Here is a 23,265-nt window from a genome sequence, read left to right as displayed (position 1 = left end):
TAAAGTCATAGACTCACCACGAACAGCCTTGCACAGCGTTACTCATCAACATTTTTTCGGCTTAAACATTGTGGGTCCAGATACTATGCCCAGCATTCTCAGTTTATGTAGTACGACACTGTGCCGTAATTATGCAACCTCCGCACTCGACGCACTCGCTTGATGCCCACACTATGGAACTGCTGGTAGCTTGTCTTTGTCCTAAGGGCAGAGTTTATCACACCCAGCATTTGAAACGGACAATTAGTATTCAAGTATATGCCGCATATAGTGCGACTCGAACCCATTTATAACGAGGGCATCTTAACATTGATCATCATGCGCGAAGTGCCATGGTCTTGCACTGCGTATCACGTGGAAGCATATCACGAGTGATAGTACCCAACATAAGATACTAATAACGAAACTGTACAGTCCTGTTGACAAAACGAAAACGAGGAAAGATACCGCTACGTGAAATACAATTAACGAAGCGCAGGGGTCTCGCCACGAAAGCAAAGTAAAGTTTCCAATTCAATGGGAATTTTCGCGGGTACGCGAGAATTTTCCCGGGCCAATAATCAGTCAAGGATATTCACTTTTTGCCGGCTTCATGTTGCTCTGGGTTGTGCCTTTTCCGTGAGTGCAAATTGAAACCGGGTTATTGAGCGCAATATTTGCGCGACGATGCATTTGAACACCCGGGCGCTGCGGGAAGCGAGGTAAGCCCACGCTTCCGCGAGCACACCAAAATCCGCCGGCGCTCAGGTTTCCCATTATGCTCTGTAGCCGCCATAGGCGGAGGCATAACTAGATAAGACGGCGCTCATGGCAACTATATTTCCACGCCCCTCAAGATTGTAATGACAGTGACTCTTGTTATTTTTAATAATATTATTGTTTTGGTTGCACAAAAAGCCAATTGGCTGTTTTGGGCAAGCGAATGAGCGATCTCTTGATTGAATGATTGTTCACCACGGTGGACTAAATCAGCCTGTCACGTCCGCGCATCGTACAACACACAAAATGTCCACATGGTTAGATAAAATTGCACAGAAAAAAATGGAGCTTTTATGTCAATTGTTTTCTCGGTTTACACGAATAATGCCAAGTTCAAAAATTACATACGCCCACACTAAATAGAACGATGAAGTTGACATGTAAATGACTCTTATTGTTTTTGGCTGCATCACCATAAAAAGTATTGTTCCAAACTATTTATTACGTACATCAAATATCCAAACTATGCCTACTGTTTTTTATCGACGCTAATGTTTCTTTAAAAAATTGGTCGGGCAAATCCTGCTGTCGCATATATTATAATGCCTTCTGCGACTCCAGTGCTGATTCAGATGATGAAAATCGGCTGTAAAAAACACGTTCTTCGTATTTGACATATGACATCATGCACGCGTATTACGAATAGAGCTGTAGCTCTCCTCCGTTCACACATTTCCGCCCTCGGCTGCCCTAGGCCAGGAATCTCAAACAGTCTGCCATCAGACCTCTCGCTAGTGAACCACGGCCTTCAACACACATTTAAATGTGAAGCATTTTTAGTGAACTTCGGCGTCTTTAAACGTATCTATCTATCTATCTATCTATCTATCTATCTATCTATCTATCTATCTATCTATCTATCTATCTATCTATCTATCTATCTATCTATCTATCTATCTATCTATCTATCTATCTATCTATCTATCTATCTATCTATCTATCTATCTATCTATCTATCTATCTATCTATCTATCTATCTATCTATCTATCTATCTATCTATCTATCTATCTATCTATCTATCTATCTATCTATCTATCTATCTATCTATCTATCTATCTATCTATCTATCTATCTATCTATCTATCTATCTATCTATCTATCTATCTATCTATCTATCTATCTATCATGCCGCCTATAACTTTGAGCTCTCCTGGCCGTTTCGATAATGATATCGATACCAAAATAGGTATGGCATAACGTGACTGTATGACGAGCATAATTGACTTATCATAACATGAAAATGATGACATATGCCATGAATGTTATAATTTGCATTTCATGGTGTTGCTGCTCTTGTGATGGATTAGTCCTCATGACATACTGCAAAACAGGTATGGTATGCCATGACTGCTAGGTGAACACAAGTGAAAGTCCCTAACCATGGATGCCATGTAAGAACATGATTACATGTCATGCTCATGCACTCGCGGTAGTTTCACTAGCTTCGCACATACAAAACTTGGTATTACGTGACGCGAACGGACGACGAACGTAAATGACACGTCGAAACATAATAATCATGACATGCATGTCACATAAAACAAGACTACATACTGCACTCATAGCGTCCTCGCGGCCGTTTCGCTAGCTTCACATGTACCAAATTTGCTATTACGTGTTGCGAGAAGACGATAAAACAAAATGACACGTCTAAACATGAAAATCATCACATGGAAGTGATCTACGGCATAATTTACGTCCATCTCGTAACTTTGCGCTGATTTTAAAGTGACATATGAACCTTCCTGATTAGTGCTTCGCATAACATCGATTCCCACTGTACGTGGGATCTGCCAATTTATATTTTTTACAGCGATCTAAATTCGTGTCACGTGCAGGTGTCCGCCGCCGCCGGTGTCCGTAACCACATCGCGCAAAATTAAAAAAAAAACCGGCACTATAGACAGAGTGCGGTTCGAACCTGTGTCCGCTAGGTGACATCCCAGTATTCAATCCCTGAGCTACGCTGGTGCTTGTGACTTTTTGGCAAACTTGCCTTAGGCAGGCTTGATGTCGGGAAAGCAATCGAGTTCATACGACTTATAAGGCGTTTAAAACAGTGAAAAAACAAGCAGTCGTCGCACAACGTGATTAGCGTAACAAGTGGGCCGTCCAATGCTCCAAGCCATTACAAAAGCTTGTTCTTGTTCCCCTCTCAACTGTGGTACATACCGACTCCAGCCATAATTTCTCATCGTCGTCAGCCATTGCATGAACAATTGTCATGACATTCCTTGCAAATGCTCAGCAGATACCACGCTTCTCAGAAAAGTGTTCAAAAATAGCTTAGCGAGTGCTGGCCTGCCACTCAAAAGTGTATTAATAATGTCCCAGTGGTTATCAATAAAGTGTGCTTGCTGTAGTTACCCAATGAGTGTTTTCAAAAGGCTCTGAAAGGCCGCTCTTCTAGCTTTCACTGTGACTTTGCTGCGCCTTCCGCGCAGGCCGGGCGTGTTTTTTCCCAGTTTTTTTCCCTAATAGGTGCGGTCATGAGATAAGCAGACATGAATGGTCTAGAGCATTTTTTTCTTGAGAAAACTTCTGTGGTCCGCATGTTTTGATACGCAGCCGCAAAACAAGTTCAATATTTCAGAATAGTCGTCCATATTTCAGTCATTTGAAGGTACTTTTATGTTGCGAGAATCTTGCCAAATTGCCTTCAGACATCACCTATATTTGAGAGCAGAAAAATGTATTTGAAATGACAGTGTTGAGAATTTGAAACGTAGCCTCTTTTATATGTGTTTTGTGCCCAATCAGGAGTCTATATCGGCCATATGACAATGATACCATCTCATGTTGCCACTATAACCCGTTCACACGAGACATCAAACACAAAACTTTAGCTCTATTATCAGAAAATAAAATGCCATTGTAGCTTACCGTGTCACTGCAGGGAAACAATGAAGTAAATATTTGTGACCCCCCCCCCCCCCTTGAGGTGGTGGGTAAAACATGAGTCCATAGATCTTTTGCGGTGTAACTGTCCTGCTTGGGCGCTCGTTATGCACAGACCTTAAAGATACTCTAATGAGAAACATGAAGTTGACGTGAAAGGAACAGGAGCATTGAAGAATGCGTGCGGTTTTTGGTGGGTGTGCCAAGATAAGTTAACAGAGGAGATAAAGTGGAGACCAAGTACTCAATTTCTCTCGCCTCAGACTCAGTGCTGAACGTAGATCGTCACGGATCTGATCGATCACAGTGAATTATAAAGTGCCATGACACGTTCCCACGCGTGCGATTGGCCGCTTCTTGGCCGCGCGGCAGTGAAGCCATGGCTTTCACAATTGCGGCGATAGATGTGGTTGCAGACTTTGAACCTCGCAGCGAACCAACATGGAAGCAATATTGCATTTCTGTGAGTCTGCATTGAGCCCTCATTCTCTCAAAGCGGCAGCAGCTCTTTCTGCGAACGAAGTGGCTGCGTCTTGTTCATCGAGTTACGCGAGGCGTCCTAGTGCCGAATGCTTTTTAGGTTCTCGCGTTTTTTGTTGTTGTTATTATTGGTGATTTTATTTTCGAGAACACGATCAGAGGCACCGTGCTGTGAAAATAGTCGTGGCAGAGCAGTGAAAGCAGAGCCATGCAGAGCTACTCAGTTTGCCCCTGGAACGCGTCACGCATCCGAAGAGCAGGTGGGAGGGTACCAGTGAGAAGAAATGTAACACGAGATCAAAACCACCGACGACCCATAGTTTGCTGCATCAGAGCGGCAGAACACGTGTGAAATACAACGCAGAGTCGCTAGCTCGCTCGTATAAACATGTAAACATCACAGGAGTCAGACTACACCCGGGTGCTGTTATTGTGCAGAAGAAATAAAACAAAACAAAATGATTCAGGTGGATATCAGGACGAATAGCTCTTGGCAAATCGTGGCTGGACTGCATTTGTGACCATTACGAGAATTGTCAAGAGAAATTAGTACTGTTGGCCTCAAATGAATAGCGCACAGTGGCATGCATTAGCAACGGTTTAGTGTGCCCAATCCAGCCGTCACCGTGGTCACGCGCAGTGATGCCAAATAGGGCTGACGCTTGCTTACCAATGGTGATGACCAGAGGGTGTGCACTTTACGATTTTAATACTTACCACTGTTCGCATTTCGCTGGACGCTGGTAATATATATCCTTTAGTCTTTCGCATTTTTATTTCGTGTTAAATCAAGTTCACAGCAATAATGGCATGCATGTGGTCCCAATAGGATAACTTGCCACTGCATTTCCACTTTCTGTATTTCTTTAGTGCTAGTGTGCACGAGGCCCACCACTGGAGACACGGGCTCTGCAGCCGACATGTGCTACGACATCACGATCACTTGATGCCACTTTGCTATAAAGACGGGCTGCCGGGGACACAAGCGCCTTAATTGTTCTGAGTTTGCCCTTTCAATCAGCCTAGTTCCAAAACCAGTTCTTGTGCACTGGAATCTACAAGCAACAAGAGCTCGGAAAGCGTGGCCAATGTGTTCACTGTGGCTGCGTGCCACAAATAATGCACCGCGGATGCAGAGAAACAGAATGCATTTTCACATTTGCAGTTTTATTTCGAGGATAATTGATTGATCGATATGTGGGGTTTAACGTCCCAAAACCACCATATGATTATGAGAGACGCCGTAGTGGAGGACTCCGGAAATTTCGACCACCTGGAGTTCTTTAACGTGCACCGAAATCTGAGCACACGGGCCTACACTATTTCAAGGATAACGAACATCAAGACGCATGGGTAATAAAACTAGCCTATAGTCAATGAACCGAAGTCCCACGCATGTGTTTGCTGCAAGCACTAGTGCACTGACTTTGTCAGAGCACTAGGAACGCAACGGTTAGTTTGATGAGCGCCAGTGAGTTCACACGTGACACTTTGTTCTACACGTGAAGACGCAAACTCATCAAAGTGTCATAAAAATTACTTGGGGACATCATTCCTCATAGTCAACCCCACGCTACGCACACTTATCGGAGAGAATTCGGTGGGGGGAATCGCCAATAAGCAGAGAAAAATCAAGAGAGGTGATGCAATTTGATGAAAGAAAGCAGTATGTGTTTCTGATTCAAGAAAAAAATAAGAATGCAAAATTAGAGGAAAGCCTACACTTAGTTTTTTTTTTTTCACTTGTCCTTTCGTATTCACGTCTACCCATGAAAGCTTGCCGAAAGCTTGGAGTTCTCCATCACAACTCTTCAGCAACAAGAGCGTGGGAAGCGATTTTCCTTTCATATGTTTTCTGCTTGTATACGTCTTGGAGATCCAAGGTGGTTTGGGCCAAACCAGAAGAAAACGAACATCGGAATTGATAAGTGGCCAAGGTAGAAGGAGTTAGCCTGGTTCAACCTCACCACACCACGCCAATATCATTACATATGTACTTGTACACACACACACATACACACATATATATATATATATATATATATATATATATATATATATATATATATATATATATATATATATATATATATATATATATATATATATATTTATATGTATATATATATATATATATATATATATATATATATATATATATATATATATATATATATATATATATGCACACACATACAAACACATGCGGATCACAAATAAAGCGAGCACAGAACCAGAAGAAAGTTTATGTCCGAGACCCTGTATCGCACTTTCATGATTAAAATCCTGCTCATGTAGAAACAGGCTAACATTCACCTATTTATCTCACTGTTTTTAAGGGCTTGATTATAAGAAAAGATCGACGGCCTCCTTTCTATATGAGGCAAAGATTCCCAGGAGCCCTATGCTTAAAGAAGATTCTGTTTCGTTTATGAAAGCGCCACTCACCAGATCCCATAACAAAGTTTAGTTAAACCATAGAAGTTGTGTCTTTGATGAACAACAATACGCGACAAAAAGTTTTTCTATCGGTTCATTACGAACTTAGAGGATGGTTTTTTCGAAGCGGCGTGAAAGGACGATATTTGGAAATAGGCAGAATTAATCAGAAGATTTTTGCTAAAGAATAAAACAACGGTTTTAGAGTTTTTCAAGGCCGAGTCTTTTAGTGTCTTCGTGGCCGGATTTAGCCCCGCTTAAGATGCCTTTATTCATAATCGGCAGCACGAAAATATTCAAGCGAAGCTTGTTATAACTCGCAGAACTCTGAAGGGGTTGTGCGCAAAAAAAAAAAAAAGGCGGCGCCCGCGAGGGTTAAAAATGCTGCTTTCGGAGGAGCGCCGGTCACATGCGTGTTTGTACGCACTGTTACTCTTATCAGGCTTATCGTCTATACGCTGTTTCTGATGTGGCAATCTGTTATTTTATCAAAGTGACTGGTCATTTAAGGTTCTCACATATAATTGTTGCTGAATATGTAGGCATGGCCATCGCTGTTACCTGGCGCTACTGTAGCGTTGCGCTGCTAAGCATCAAGATGAAGATCTGATGCCTGGATGAAAGTCAAGCAGTCAACCTTACAAAATGCAATGTAAAAAAAGAAAGAAAGAAAGAAAGAAAGAAAGAAGGAAAGAAAGAAAGAAAGAAAGAAAGAAAGAAAGAAAGAAAGAAAGAAAGAAGGAAAGAAAGAAAGAAGCATGTCGAGCACCCAAGCTTCGATTCTCCTGTTTTCTCGACAGTGCAAGCGTTCCTGAATATTCGTAGTTATTGCTTCAGCCATTTCCTGTACATACCCATCATCATAAACAACAAACTTTGAAGTCTTGTCTAGCATAAATGCAAGGTGACTTGCACTGGCTGGTTCGCTCTCTCTTTTTTTTTAACAGCACATCATTTGCTTTCTGCCCCGCCGTGGTGGTCTAGTGGCTAAGGTACTCGGCTGCTGACCCGCAGATCGTGGGTTCGAATCCCGGCTGCGGCGGCTGCATTTCTGATGGAGGCAAAATGTTGTAGGCCCATGTGCTCAGATTTAGGTGCACGTTAAAGAACCCCAGGTGGTCGAAATTTCCGGGGCCTCCACTACGGTGTCTCTGATAATCATATGGTGGTTTTGGGACTTTAAACCACACATATCAATCAATCAATCATCTGCTTCCTGCTGCGTGTACGATGCAATTTACTCCTTCTAAAGTGGTCACTTTTTTTTTTTTTTTTTTTTTTTGCTCTTCATGAACAGAGCCAGCCATAACATGAACCGTCACTGTGAGCTTCTACGTTCTGATATGTTCTTGAGTAAACGTAGGAGCTTTGCCGAGCATGCATTGACAAGGGCGGAGGCAGAAATCGTTTTCGGGAGTTGGGCACGCACCACTTCATCTAAAGGGAGGGGGGCGGCAGGAAGGCAGATGTAGTAGAGTGTCTTTTTGGGGTCAGTATGCGATGTAAAAATACTCAGGGGTATGGGGTGGCAGCCACGGGCCAGGTGCGGCACCCATGGCCTTTTCACTGCCGCAGTGGGCGTAGTGAGGCTGCTGTCAATGAAGTCCACAGGTGCATTTATGAGTTCAGTTAAAGCAGCGTATTTTTCCAGACCACTGCTCACTGTTCGGAGGGGCCTTCATACGCAAGGTGTGAAACACTACGTGCAACAAAAGCAAGTGATGAGACATCAAAGAAATGTACCTCTAAGGAGCGGTAAGTTGTATTTTTACAGCGAAAGCTTTCGTTCAAAAAGAAAGTTAAGTGAGTGTATAAATGGAAGATCACTGTTTCGTTTAGGTACCATCATAAATATCATAAAATTGGCTGGGGCGATAGCTGCCGTGGTAGCTTAGTGGTAGAGCATGGAACGCGTTATTCGAAGGTCGCAGGTTCGGTTCCTGCCCATGGCAAGTTATCTTTTCAAACACTTTTCTTTCTTCACATTTACATTAAAATTCGGTCTAATATCTTTTCCTATACCTTCCTTGGCATTATTTTCTGTTAGATCTCAATAATATCGTGTGAAACACTGGAAAACGAGCCCTTAAGTATACACTTCTTTCCTTAATTCATTAACGAAGGTCTCATACTGGCAGACTTGGTTCCTTTAGGTTGTATACGAGGGACTATTTTGGTCAGCTTCCCGCTCGTAATGAGTTCACGTGCTACGTGACGCCAAACAGGCTCAAAAGAGTGTGCTACACTCGCCACCATAGCTACTGGTGGCAGTGACTGACACTCCCACGTTTAAATTCATATATAAACCCAATAAAGTGGCTGGGAGGATAGCTGCCGTGGTAGCTCAGTGGTAGAGCATGGAACGTGTTATTCGAAGGTCGCAGGTTCGGTTCCTGCCCATGGCAAGCTATCTTTTCACCCACTGTACTTTCTTTATATGTTTTCTTCCTTTATACATTATACATTCTTTATACTTTTCTTATGGATTTCTCTCTCTCTCTCTCTCTCTCTCTCTATATATATATATATATATATATATATATATATATATATATATATATATATATATATATATATATATATATATATATATATATATATATATATATATATTGAAGGTTCGATTCCTGCTCACGGCTGGTTATTTTGTCATTCACTTTTCTTTCTTCTTATTTACATTCCATTGGTTCTAATAATTTCCGCTGTACATTCCTTGGCATTACTGTCTGTTAGATCTCATTATTATTGTGTTAATACACGGAAAAACGAGCCCTTAGGTATACACTTCTTTCCCTTATTTCGTTGAACGAGGGTCTCGTACTGGCAGGCTTGGTGTGTGTTCAGGTTGTATACGAGGGACTATTAATCACCTGCCCGCTCATAATAAGTTCACGTGCTACGTGACGCCAAACATGCGCATAAAAACAGTGCTTTCACACTCGTCGCTTGGCTTATAGACGGCGCTGACTGTCACTCCTACTTCTAAATTCACATATAAACCCAAAAAAGTGGATGGACGAAGGCCGCTGTGGTAGCTCAGTGGTTAGAGCATCGAACGCGTTATTCGAAGGTCGTAGGTTCGAATCCTGCTCACGGCTGGTTATTTTTTCATCCACTTTTCTTTCTTCTTATTTGCATTCCATTGATTCTAATAACTTCCCCTGTACAGTCCTTGGCATTACTGTCCGTTAGATCTCATTAATATTGTGTTAATACTCGGAAAAACGAGCTCTTAGGTATACACTATTTTATTGAACGAGGGTCTCGTACTGGCAGGCTTGGTGTGTGTTCAGGTTGTATACGAGGGACTATTAATCACCTGCCCGCTCATAATAAGTTCACGTGCTACGTGACGCCAAACATGCGCATAAAACAGTGCTTTCACACTCGTCGCTTGGCTTGTAGACGGCGCTGACTGTCACTCCTACTTCTAAATTCACATATAAACCCAAAAAAGTGGATGGACGAAGGCCGCTGTGGTAGCTCAGTGGTTAGAGCATCGAACGCGTTATTCGAAGGTCGTAGGTTCGAATCCTGCTCACGGCTGGTTATTTTTTCATCCACTTTTCTTTCTTCTTATTTACATTCCATTGATTCTAATAACTTCCCCTGTACAGTCCTTGGCATTACTGTCCGTTAGATCTCATTAATATTGTGTTAATACACGGAAAAAGGAGCCCTTAGGTATACATTTCTTTCCCTTATTTCGTTGAACGAGGGTCTCGTACTGGCAGGCTTGGTGTGTTTTCAGGTTGTATACGAGGGACTATTAATCACCTGCCCGCTCATAATAAGTTCACGTGCTACGTGACGCCAAACATGCGCATAAAACAGTGCTTTCACACTCGTCGCTTGGCTTATAGACGGCGCTGACTGTCACTCCTACTTCTAAATTCACATATAAACCCAAAAAAGTGGAAGGAGGGAAGGCCGCTGTGGTAGCTCAGTGGTTAGAGCATCGAACGCGTTATTCGAAGGTCGTAGGTTGGATTCTTGCTCACGGCTGGTTATTTTTCAATCCACTTTTCTTTCTTCTTATTTACATTCCATTGGTTCTAATAACTTCCCCTGTACATTCCTTGGCATTACTGTCTGTTAGATCTCATTAATATTGTGTTAATACACGGAAAAACGAGCCCTTAGGTATACACTTCTTTCCCTTATATATATATATATATATATATATATATATATATATATATTATGGGGGGCAGTCTGCCCTGTTTTCAAAGAATATGAAGGTAGAGTAATTTCCATTTCCATAAGGAATTAATGGAGTGAAAAAAATTTATTTCAGTCCTGCAGGACGCGCTTAGCGCGTAGCGGGCGTCTCCCACGTAGGGACCGACAGGGAGCACCTGGCGGCCGCTTCGTGGGCCTGCTGAATGGCCCATTGCTGATCGGCGACAAGTGAGCTCCTAAGGGACCTCTCCCACTTGTTTGAGGTAGAGTCGGGAGGAGTGTTTCTACACTACCGAAGCATGTGTGTGAGTGTCGCCGTGTGTCCACACGAGGGGCATGTGTCACTGGGGTATGCATCATGACCTTATGTGAATTTAATGCCTAATTTGCACGATAGGTGCTTTTTTGTACGTTGACGGTGCTTCGCACACTTGACCTTGATGAATCACTTGAAAAGCTGAGCAAAATGTTCAGCGCCAAAAGTTGTAAGGGTTTGATTGATTGATATGTGGGGTTTAACGTCCCAAAACCACTATATGATTATGAGAGACGCCGTAGTGGAGGGCTCCGGAAATTTCGACCACCTGGGGTTCTTTAACGTGCACCCAAATCTCAGCACACGGGCTGACAACATTTCCGCCTCCATCGGAAATGCAGCCGCCGCAGCCGTTGTAACGGTTTCTAAAAAATGCGACCATAACTTTTGACCCGTTGTAGAAGCTTCCTGAAGGAATTCACCGATGACACGAGACCTCTGCAAACGCACCTCACGAATAGAAAGTGGATTAACAGATGGAGTGATCACAGCCCGCGTGCAAGCACAACACACACGCAGGTGTGGAGGAGTGCACAGACTCGCGCATGCATATAAAGCAGTGTTGAACGCGTTATGAAAAAAAAGTAACTAAACACGTTACTCATTACTCTAAGAGAAAAAAGAGCACGTTACCACATTACATTAGCTCAAAAGAAAAAGGCAACGCGTTATCCGTACCAAAACTGCAAAAAAAGTAGCTGACGTCACCTCTGCCGCCACTTCCCAATAAAAAGTTTTAATAAATGTGTCTTTGCTGCCGGAGCACACAATAAAAATTTTTTAAATCCAAAATTTATGTTTCCCGAAACACTAATAAAGAAAATGAGGATTATACTCCAAATACTTATTTAACGAGAAGTATTAGTACGAACTTGCTGAAAATTTTAAAGATGCTTTTGAAGATGCTTGTCAGTAAAATGTGATGACTGACTTTGCGACACAGGGTGAAGCCATTTTTTCTTTATGGGACGTTATACGCATTATGAGATTCATTCATCCATGCTATCCACAAGGAAAACATAACTAAACGTTCGAAAAGTTTACAGCAATCCGCCTTTTCCTGATCCGAACAGAACCCTCAGTGGAGCTCCTCGAAATCAGAACTGGTGGTCCTTCGCCTCCGAAATGGTCCGCCGTGTATCAGTAGACAATCGTGGAGGCCTGCGTTAATTCTACATGGTAATACACGCAAATGTTAGGGGGGTAACCTAAGCGGCACACAACATATACACAACTCCACGCACAAATGAAACATACACGGAAACATACAAATGGGAACATCTGGAAGCATAAGTGAACACCAGCGCTACTTCTCATACACACATGGTCCCCTTTAGTTCGTAGTTTCTTCCTGGGTTGAGGAAGTCCGTAATATTCTTTGTTTGCAATGCGAATGAGCTCTTAGCAGACCGATTCAATATGATAAAAAATCGCAATGACTCAGTAAATGTATCACGTTTCTGCAGCACTGCTCTGTAGAAGACGTCGGCAAAAGCATGACACAGGAAAGCGAAAGTGTAGGTAGAATTTGTTTTTTTTTTGTGGAGGGAGGTAAAGGGGGTCACTTTCTTGATTTGAAGCGGATGCTCGGAAGCAAATGTTCATTTTGCGCTATGTGCGCCATGCACAGTAAAAAATTTTACACCCAAAAGGGGGTAAAAAGGGTGCTTTTACGAGAAAGCACCCTTTGCAACACCCTTCAACACCCATAAATGGTCGATTGAAAAAAAAAGCACCCATTTGTTTGGGTGCTTGCCTCGATAGCACCCTAAAATAGGCTCTAAGGGTGCTTTTGTGCCTGAGAAGGGTGTAGGTGACTATTCATCAGATGGAATATGCAGCATAAGAAGAACACATAATTAAAATATTTGGTATTTTACGTCTCAAAAACCTCGATATGATTATGAGGGTCGTCGTAGTGGAAAGCTCTAGAGATTTTGACCATTTGGTGTTCTTTAATGGACGCTGATATCGCGCAGTGTCTACCTTTTCGCCTTCATCAGAATTCGACTGCCACGGCCGGCATCGAACCCGCGACCTTCGGATTGGCGGCCGAGCAGCGTAGCTACTGCACGAGTATGTGGACCTTGCGTTAAATGACGGCCTAATTGACTTAGAATGTGTGAAAGTGCTCTCCGAATACAGCAGAATGCCAGCAGAAGCAAATCGCGTTTCATCTATAATGGCAATTAACTGCAATCCACGTTACGAAAGCTCACCTTAGCGTTGGTTATAAGCTACATGTTTGCTGTGGATTATTACAGGAACATAATGTTCGCCCGAGTATGGGTGTGTGTGCGTGAGCCTGCGCATGTGTTCGCGTGTAAGCGCGATTGTGTGTACACCCGTGCATGTGTGCGTGCGCGTGTATGTGCGAGTCCGTGCTTGTGTTAAGCGTGCCTGTGCACATGTGTACGCCCATGCATGCGTGCGTTTACGGTCGCGTGTGTGTGTTGCCGTATGTGTGTATACGTGTATGTGTGTGCGCCTGTGAATAAGTATGCGTGTGCATCAGCCCGTGCGCCCTCAAATTTCGTGTGTGTGTGCGGGGGGGGGCACTGCTTTTTAGTGTTTAAGGTCCCACACCTGTTCAGACTGGGAGTCTATATGGGAGGTGGCTTAAGAAATGGCGGTGGTCAAGGCACTGTACACTAACTATTCAGTACATGGAAAACAGCTGCACATTTTCGTACCTCATCATTGCTTACGAACTTGCTGTGGTAACTGATTAGCTCCGTTGAGGCGCTTCTACGCTCGAAAACGTGGGTTATGACCAATTAACACGGAAAGCTGTCACTGCACTTATGCACAACCATCGTTTATATTAACAACGTTTAACAAGAACGTGCACTGCCTTTGCTACAGGTGCTTAGCTAGCTCATTGGGCAACCATATGGAATTATGTGCTGATCATGTGGTCAGCAAAAAGTTTGTTATAACAACCTTGGCACGTTTCGTGGTGCATGACAAGCCTTCTAAACATCCGCTACTGTGGATTAATTTGTTCCAGCTTCGACTACGCATTCAGTGTTTGCGGCACCATACGCGGAATCGCCTGACACAGACAATGCAAAAAGAAATTTCTCTGAAAAAAGGTGTAGCGATGCTCTCCCGCTAATGCCACCGAGGACGAAATAATTATTGTTTCTGGTCATTCCATGGTGCACTTTGTTTTGCGCCAGTTTTGCTTCACTATTTTTCGCCCACTGCAATCGCATTCCGTCAAAATACTCAAAGAACCCGAGGCTGGTAAATAACCTGCGTCGCTGTGTGACTGGCTGGAAGGAGAGTGGCCGTTTACAAGGAGTCATTCCGCGTTGAACGGCCGTCCGCCGTATGCGCCATAGCGTTTGCCTTTCGACGCCGTCTTAGCGGGTTTGCCGCTCCCCCCCCCCCCCCCCGCTCAACCCGGCCAGCGTTGCTCCCACAACGGCGGCGTAGATAAGCGAAGAGTTGCGTCACCGAACACCTGCGTCGACAGCTGCGGCGCCGCCACGCCGCCGCCAGTGCCTCCTCCTTCTCTCTCTCAGTGTTGCCCTCTCTGTCTCATCAGTCTTTCAAATGCGTTGCGTTGGTCGGGGGTCTTGGTCGCTGTGTGTGTTCTAGCGAACAGGCGCATATTCAATGGTGGTCACGCATGGCACCGTGTTCGAAGTGACGCTCGGATTAAGGAATATTCATGGAGTGGCGGACACGGACAACGTGGGCCTGTTAACGGTGAGTGTACTGTTTTCCTAGGTAGTAATCATGCAGCGCTAGCTGGGCGCCTGCAGCAGCTCTGCCGAAGTAGGCTGCCAGCCATTTACAACAGCATGCGTTCGCGGGCCTGTTGCAGATGCCCGATTAAACGTGGGACTTAACGAGTTCACACTGCTATGCGCGATGTTGTGTAAGTGCCTGCATCACTCATACAGTGAGGGATGTGATCACTTAACAAGGGCGGGATTAGTTGCTGATCGCACATTGTCTCTACACTGCACAAAGTGATTGATATTGTTTTAAGATGCGCTTTGGGCTACATCGTAATAACATTTCTATTAATAGTCAAATGTGCAACGTGCTTCTGTAGGTGTAAGCGCAAAAAAAGAAAGAAAAAGCAAAAATTATGTACAGAGGCGCACTGTACGAAATGGCTTTTTTTTTTGCTTATAGATGGTATAGTTGGAGGTGCTGATATGCCGCGATGCTCCCAGCACGTGCGCCTCGGTCCTTTAAGCTATTTAGGACAAGTGCCACCAGCAACAGGGAAAGATCTAGCAGACTTCCAAAGGCGCGTTGTTGTGGCCATCACCGTGCGTTGTTTTCCCTCGTTTCTGTTTGCTGTTTTCGTGCTTCGCTTTCATCTGCGATAATGTTCGGCGTTATAACAGAATCGAGAGAGTATACGTGACTGTTGGAGCTATGTGCGGTTTCTCTAGCATAAGTCATGGCTGCTGCAACGTAGTCGGCGTCCGCGCGCGTTGGTGTCGTTCGAGCGCTCTTACTTGCGTGATTGTGTTTAACTGAGTATTCAGGCATGGGTTACGTTTGTAAATTTCGTAGTCAATAATCGCTAATAGCGTGCCCCTGATTGCCATCAGAGGATGGGCTTGGTTGTCGAAATATGCCCGACGCTTTTTCTGAAAGCAAGCTTTGAATTTTTTTTAAAAGAAGTACTTTCATACGTGCAAGGCAGTGCCTGTTGCAGGCCCGCAACTCTTTAAAAACTGGACGAGCTATCACATCTTTTATCAAATTACAATGAATTAAGATGATTGAATTATAGATCACGAAATTCTGTGCTAGATTAGGTGAACAAAACAAATGTTTGTAGCCCTACGTCTAGAAAGCAGGCAAATAGGAAGCACAGCGTCAAATTTGGATTAGATTCCATTGACGGAGCGTCTTGTGAGAGTAGAAAGAACGAGAAAATTGTTCATTTTTGATGCCCTTATAGAGGCAGTCAGAATAGCACTGATTGGTGACTTGTAACAATTCCTCAGATTGTTAGAGGCGTGATTTAAGTAAGTAAATCTTTTACTTTTTTTTGCAGACCTCTTCGCTAGTGCCACGCCCAAGATCATTTGTTCTCATGTAAAAGAGAAAGCAGAGATGTCTTCACTGTTTGTACATAAAGAGGTAAGTTTCTTGTGCGTTTTGATTAATGCTACATGTTCTAAACGTTGTACTTTAAGAATTGTTTTTCCCACTGGCTCACTACCCTAGAAGGAATTTGATTCTTAAGTGAGTTCAGGCTTTCGTAAGTGCCATTTTTGAGCTGTAGTCTTACACTTCACCTCATTTCGGGAATTCGCTGTATGCTGGAAAACTCTTATCTTTATCATACGAAATTATTGGAATGTATGGGTTGTATGCTTCGAGTTCAGTGTAATGTCATTTACACGCCATTTCGAAGGATACACACTACACATTCTTTATATATGGTGCTGCCAGAACAGCACGAAAATTTTTTATGAGAAGTCATATTTGCTCTTATTACAGGATGAGAGGGTGCCGCTGACGTCCTGCGTAGTCTACCCTGGAGCCAGCCTAGAGCAAGCCTACTTCCTGAACCTCCACATGGATAACCGAAAAATCTTCCGTGTCAGTAATGACGAAGAAGGAAGGAGTGACAGCACTGATGAGTTGATTTTTTTTAATTTTCAACATTGTCTACGGCCGCAAGGCCTTTAAGATCCACTGTGATTGAGCGGCTTTTTCTCGGCGTGAGTTTGGAGTTTATCAAAGAAGTTGTTCAGGCAGTACGACGCTGAAAATATTAGTGTCACAATGCCTGAACAACTTTTTCTAGTGTGTTCATGGTAGATGAACAAATATTGTTATTTGTGTTAGTTATTTTGCTTAAATATAGCTGGACCATTCCATGCCAAACGTCCCAGCCACTTTGGCGACCATCTGAATTGTATTTGAAAAAAAAAAATGTGCTGACTTACTGCGTTGAAAACAGTGAACTGCTAGAATACTTCAGCGAGAAAAAAAGTTTTGTTCATGTGGCTGGCTTATAACTTCTTGGCATAATGCCGTCTGTGTGAAGTTTGTGGAAAATTTTGTTTTAAAACTACCGCTTATTTTTTCTAAAACAGATTCGGTCTACCTGTTAAGTAAATGTGCTTCTGTAAGGTATTTGAAACTCAATAATAATAGTGCAATTTTTTTGCCACATTCGCTTCCAAGAATAAAGCCAAAATGTGTTATGTTTGCATTTTTTATTGCAATATTGCACTTTGTATGAATATCTGACCAGTGAATACTTACTCCAAAGAAGGTATATTCTGAGGAAAAAACATCTTTATACCTCTCAAGCTGCTGAAATATACGAGAAAATATCACGAATTTCACAAAATCATGATTTTTGTCCGTATTGAGATGCAATTTGCTCCATGTTGTGATACAATGAAAACTCATCATTATACCTAAACTGTAAGAGCATGAAATTCTTTTCTGTAATAAAAATCTTCTCGCAAAAAGGACAGGAAAGAGCGCTGTCAACTGAATTTTATTGAAGGTGCTACGAGCGTTTTTATACTGAGCACAAGACCAGGGCTCATCTGCAACAACACATGTGTGACCATGACAAAATAATTTTAACCGAGAAAAGAATACTCTTTTTCGGAAAAGATAAGTGAAGATGTACTGATGCATTGATCCTTGGCCTTCCTGATAAAGAGTTCTAAAATCTCTCATTTTTCTGCTTGCTTTTTTTTTCAAAAACCGTGTTTTATGAAACCTAGGACTACACTTACATTCTTTACGGTGTCCGGTCATGAGATTACTATAGCCCTTCTTAACATTTGAAGCATGCTGTCTTGCTTGATAATTGAAGCATTGCCCAGTTTGTCCTATGTCTACTTTTCCACGTGTTAGCGGTATCTCATACACATTAGATTGGCATTCAGTAAACCTATTCTAGTGACGAATGGTGCAGGATTGACTATTCCTGTTGCTGTAAGTACATGCACTTTTGAAAGCTTGCAAGAGGTGGAAAACAATGTCATATCTGCTGGCTCTTTTCCTAAAATTGTGAGACACCTCATGTACGTAGTACCATCTGACATGCAAAGGTGATTGGTCATTCTCTTTTTCTTTTGGTCCTGTTTCCTTTAGCTTTACTTTCTGCAGGAGGGTTTCGCAAACAAGTGTGATGATGCTGTTGGGGTATTGGCTGGTGCTATCAGCCCAGGAGTGCTAAGAATGTTCTGCCTTTTGATAGTGGGCATTCAAAATGAATAGAAAGAGGAATTGATACCACATGTATTCAGGCCACCTTCAGAAGTCATGTTAGCACAAGGGTGAGGTCAGGCTTAAAAACCAGATTAAAAGACTAAAAGATGCTGGGTATCCCAACAGAATCTTCACACCCGTTTAAAAACCCTCCTGCAGAAAGTAAAGTTAAAGAAGACAGGACTAACAAAAAACAATGACCAAAACCTTTGCATGTTATACCACATCACGTGTCTCACAACTAGAACATTAGCCAGCAGATATGATATTAGCGTGTTGTTTTCCACCCCTTGCAAGCTTTCAAAAGTGTGTGTACTAAACAGCAACAGGAATAGTCAATCTTGCCCCATTTGTCACGAGAATAGGTTTACTTAATGCCAATTTAACGTTTGTAGAAATATTTTTTATCAGGTAAACCAATGATCAGTGCATCACTACACGTTCACTTATCCTTTCCGAGAGGGAGTATTCTTTTCACAGTTAAAATTATTTTGTAGTGCTCACACGTGTCGTCGCGCATGAACACGGTTCTTGTACTCCGTATAAAAGCGCTCGTAGCACATTCATTAAATTCAGTTGACAGTCTGTGCTCTTTCCTGTCCTTTCTGTCTCTTCCTAAAGTTGTCGCGCTGTGACTAGCACACAACCACGATGAACCAACTTTCCCAAATTAAGCTCTTGTTACGTAACACGTAGACGGAGTTTCGTATGGAAAGAAGGAGTGGTGCTTTTAAAATAAAATTTTTCACATACAACACCTAGACGGCATTCAGGAAAGTTCAGAAGGCAGCCACGTGACCAAATATTTTTCCTCTCCTAAATATTCCAGAAGTTCACTATTTTCAATGCAGCACGAGTTTTTCGAATACATTTGAGATGGTTGCCAAAATGGCTGGGACATTTGGCATAAAGTGACCCAGCTGTGTCATTAGCCATAATTATGCATTACCTCTTTTGTTTTTTGTGTGTCCTGACTCAGTTTTGTGTTCGTTTTTAGCATATTGTGTTTCTGATCATTGTATTGGTTTCTTAAGTATTCGCTAAAGTTATATGTGCGAAAACCCGTATACATTTGCATGTACATCATTTCTCATAACCAATTGTTATACATCCAGGAATACAAAGCTTAAACCACTGTGATTGTATACAACTGAAAACACTATAGGTATACATTTTTGTGTGCATAACTTCTTGGGATAGGTTGTGTACATGAAGGCGTATATAGTGAAATCATGGTGATTGTATATATTTGAAAGAATCATAAGTATATATTTGCCTGTATTTCATTCCTATTAACCGATTGTGTACACGAAGGAGTATTAAACTGGAAACCACTGGGATTGTAGATACTTGAAAGAATTATAGGGATATATTAGCGTGTATTTCATTTGTAGTCTCTATGTACTTGAAGCAGTATACTAAACTGAAACCAGTGTAATTGTATGTTGCAAAGAATTGTCAATAAAGTGAAACTGAAATGATATAATAAACATTTGAGGTGTTGCATGTGTAGTGTACGTATACGTGAACGTATATCTGGTGAAAAAGTTGTGTGGCAGAAGAAAAGTTTATGTTTTATTTGCCTATTAAATAAACGCAATATGCAAGGGCAGCAAGGCTTCATTTTCTGTAACGCACATTATGCATATACACTGAAGTATATATAGATCCAGCACAAGTTCATACACGATTGTACGCGTTTATATTTTTGCCCACACGCAATGAATGGAGCTCGACAGGTGGTGCGCCATCGATAATCAGGACCACTTTCTTCAAGTAGTGTTTAATCAGCGCATGCTGATATCTGTTGGTGGCAGTATTCGCCACCCCTGCCATGGGCACTCAACACCCTTGTGCACCCTTCTCGCACCCTCCTCAGAGGGTGCTAAAAAAGTGATGGACATCGAAGGCACCATTTCTTAAGGGTGTTTTTTTAACACCCTACAGTTTTTTACATGTACACCCTATTCTAAGGGTGCATGGTAAAGCACCCTTTTTGGAAGGTGCTGAATTAACACCCTTAGGGTGTCGTCCACGGGACAAGCTCATTTACACCCTTCTGTGTGTAAAAATTTTTACTGTGTGGCGCGAAAATTCGGGGGGGGGATGGGGGGAGGGAGAGTATGGGCCCAGTGTGCAACCCCTTAAGTACGCTATTGTGCATTGCAGTTTCGAAGGCAGTTACAAGTTCTGGATATTATAGGATGGCCTGGTCTATGTTGAGGCCGTTGCTCACGCTTTCTAGGTAACGTATACAGAGAAGCTGGTTTCCCAACGTTGAATCCCAAGAGTTCGTGGCTCGCGATGAAAACAACGCATCATTTTTTTCCCGCCTCTTCTATTTTCAATGCAATTGTGCACGTTAATTAAACGAATTGAGATTATTCGCAATTCCCAACGCCTATAGGTGGCACGCCGTGCAATCCAAGATATCTGCTGAAGGATGATCAACCCGCGAACTCGCATAAGGTAGGACGCGCGAACATATACTCCCCGTGCTGCTTTAACCGGATGAACTCTTGATCGTAAAATGAATGTATATTGAACCAAAGTACTTTCCCAACCAATAGGAACTGCTGAATGTTCGCTGCCTCATTTCTTGCCGCAGTGCGAAGGGTGGTGGTGTCAGCTGATCGTCCGTGTATCAACGATGCTTTGCGTAATCCTGTGCGTGCTACAGAAAACTGCGTGAACCAGAATTCACGTTTGAACTGAACGGCACTCCGCGATCACTGGTGCCTATAGCCTGTCTGACAGATTTGCCGCAGTAGTAGGCCACTAGCGAATAGTGTGCCGGGACGGCTGCAACGAATGTTTAACGTTGCGATGATTTGCAAACATATTACGTCGCCATTACTTGCACTGTAAGAATCATGTAGATGCTTCGTCAACAAAACACAAGCATTTAACTTCCCATTAAGTAGCACTTGTGTCACAGCCATGGTCAGATTCTAACAGTACGCCATTCCCAGCATTTTGGTGTTGCAGGTTTCATCAGCACATTCGAAACAAGGACAGTGAAACGAATACACGCGTACGCTTTTTGCAACATCTAAATTGCAAAAATTTGTCGCAACGCAACATCCTTGGAACGACACCAGTGAAGCGCAGGAGAAGTTAGCGTGGCCTGTAGTCGTAATTGCATATTTCACTGCTCTAACCATTTCGCTTCGCTGGTCGAGCTCTAGCGTGTTTGCGGCATGCAGTGCTTTGTAATATCCACTGTAATTGGGATACATTCAATGCATAAGAAAAAGTATGCTTTTATTTTGAGCTCGCTGAAGGAGATTATACAATAAATACAATCAAAGGGATTTACGAACGTGAAAAAAATATTAACGCACGAGGCGACTGGAAGTGCAGCTCGGTCCCCGTGAGCTAGCAGCTGATCGTTCATTGTCACTGTCACTCTCAGCGCGTTGACAGCCACCAGTGCAGAATCCTCAACGTCAAGATGGTGTCTTTGAATATCACTGCGTAAAATAATCCGAGGAATTCTTTCCGCCAAACGACTTTGATAGCACCAACAACGCGTCATTCCCTATACACGACACCCACGCCGCGTCACTCACCACAGTTATCTGGGAATGCGGAGAACATTTCGCTCTGATACCTTGCTGATACCAGGCACCAGGCAAAAAAAGGAATCGCTTGCAGTGTGCTGCCACCTATCAAAGAACGTAAAAAACAAGCGGCTCAGCGCAGGCCAAGGTTTAGAAGCGCAAATCGGGAGCCTACGCTACTTTCCGCGTACAATGAAAGTCATGAGATTCTTGCACGACAAAAGCACTGAAGAATGCTATACGCACGTAAAACAAGGCGAGTTTTAACTAAAATGGTCAGACATTAACATTCAACTATCCAAAGTGGCTGCAGAAAATCTCGCAAAGCTGATCTGTGTACTCTGCGGGCTATAATCGAAAGCCTGAGTTGCCGCGTATTACACGAGAACTTCGCGTCTCACAAGAACGAATCAGATTTATCGTCTCACGAACGGTCCGGTATATTAACTGATGCACAAAACATACAAAGTGGTTTCTGTTCGTTTATTGCTAACGCGTTAACACTGTGGCTAGCAACGCCGAACGAGGCAGCATCGGGAGCGTCTGCCTACTGATCCTCCATGGGAGGACGCCCCGGAATTCTGCTAGGCGGCGCGACAGTCTATGAACATTGCCAATAGAATTGTACTTGCCTCTAGCTTTCTGTGCGGAGAATCTTTGACAACCTGTGATTTTTTTTTCATTCACCTTGGTGCAGGCCGATTATGCCCTCACCATGGTATGAGAGCTTGTCACTTTGCATTAATGTGATTGATTGATATGTGGGGTTTAACATCCCAAAACCACCATATGATTATGAGAGACACCGTAGTGGAGAGCTCCGGAAATTTCGACCACCTGGGGCTCTTTAACGTGCATCCAAATCTCAGCACACGGGCCTATAACATTTCCGCCTCCATAGGAAATGCAGCCGCCGCAGCCGGGATTCAATCCCGCGACCTGCGGGTCAGTAGCCGAGTACCTTAGCCACTAGACCACCGCGGCGGGGTTGCATTATTGGGACGCGGCAACAGTTATCACTGTCATGCGATGGTCAAGCCATAAAATATTCTTGAGGCTTGAGTAGTATGCCCGAGTCACTTGGATGCACGTCTCATACACGCACTAATATAGGCATTTGCCGCTTTTGAAGATGAGAAGATCGCTTGTTGAAACGTTGCAACCAGTGGCACCCCATGTTGACGAATATTTTTCATCTCTGAACGAATTGCACATACTGCAGCACTTTGCACTATCCCCACAGCGCCCTCTAAAACATTTGCGAGCACGGTTAGCAACACGTGGCCGGCGAGAGAAACACGCCAGGCGCTGTACAGGCCACCAGAGGGGAGCAGCCGGTGCTCCTTCACGTCGCCAACACGGGGCGGCGCTGTGCCATCTCGCGGTCGGCGCGCGCCTGACGCGCC

General features: G+C 43.2%; 1 protein-coding gene across 1 annotated transcript in view; it reads left to right on the top strand.

Annotated features, from left to right (window-relative positions):
• Positions 1–16,748, top strand: part of LOC142775194 (uncharacterized) — a 119,577-nt gene extending 102,829 nt beyond the window's left edge. The window contains exons 3-5 of the mRNA XM_075876539.1: positions 14,448–14,792; positions 16,108–16,193; positions 16,557–16,748. Coding sequence (XP_075732654.1) covers positions 14,448–14,792; positions 16,108–16,193; positions 16,557–16,748 — 623 coding nt within the window. The remainder of the gene's footprint in view (positions 1–14,447; positions 14,793–16,107; positions 16,194–16,556) is intronic.
• The last annotated feature ends 6,517 nt before the right edge of the window (positions 16,749–23,265 follow it).

This window comes from Rhipicephalus microplus, chromosome X (assembly GCF_043290135.1).
Source record: "Rhipicephalus microplus isolate Deutch F79 chromosome X, USDA_Rmic, whole genome shotgun sequence".
NCBI classification, from domain to species: Eukaryota; Metazoa; Arthropoda; class Arachnida; order Ixodida; family Ixodidae; genus Rhipicephalus; species Rhipicephalus microplus.
The sequence above is the reverse complement of the archived record's forward strand: the minus strand, read 5'-3'. Positions and strand labels throughout refer to the sequence as shown.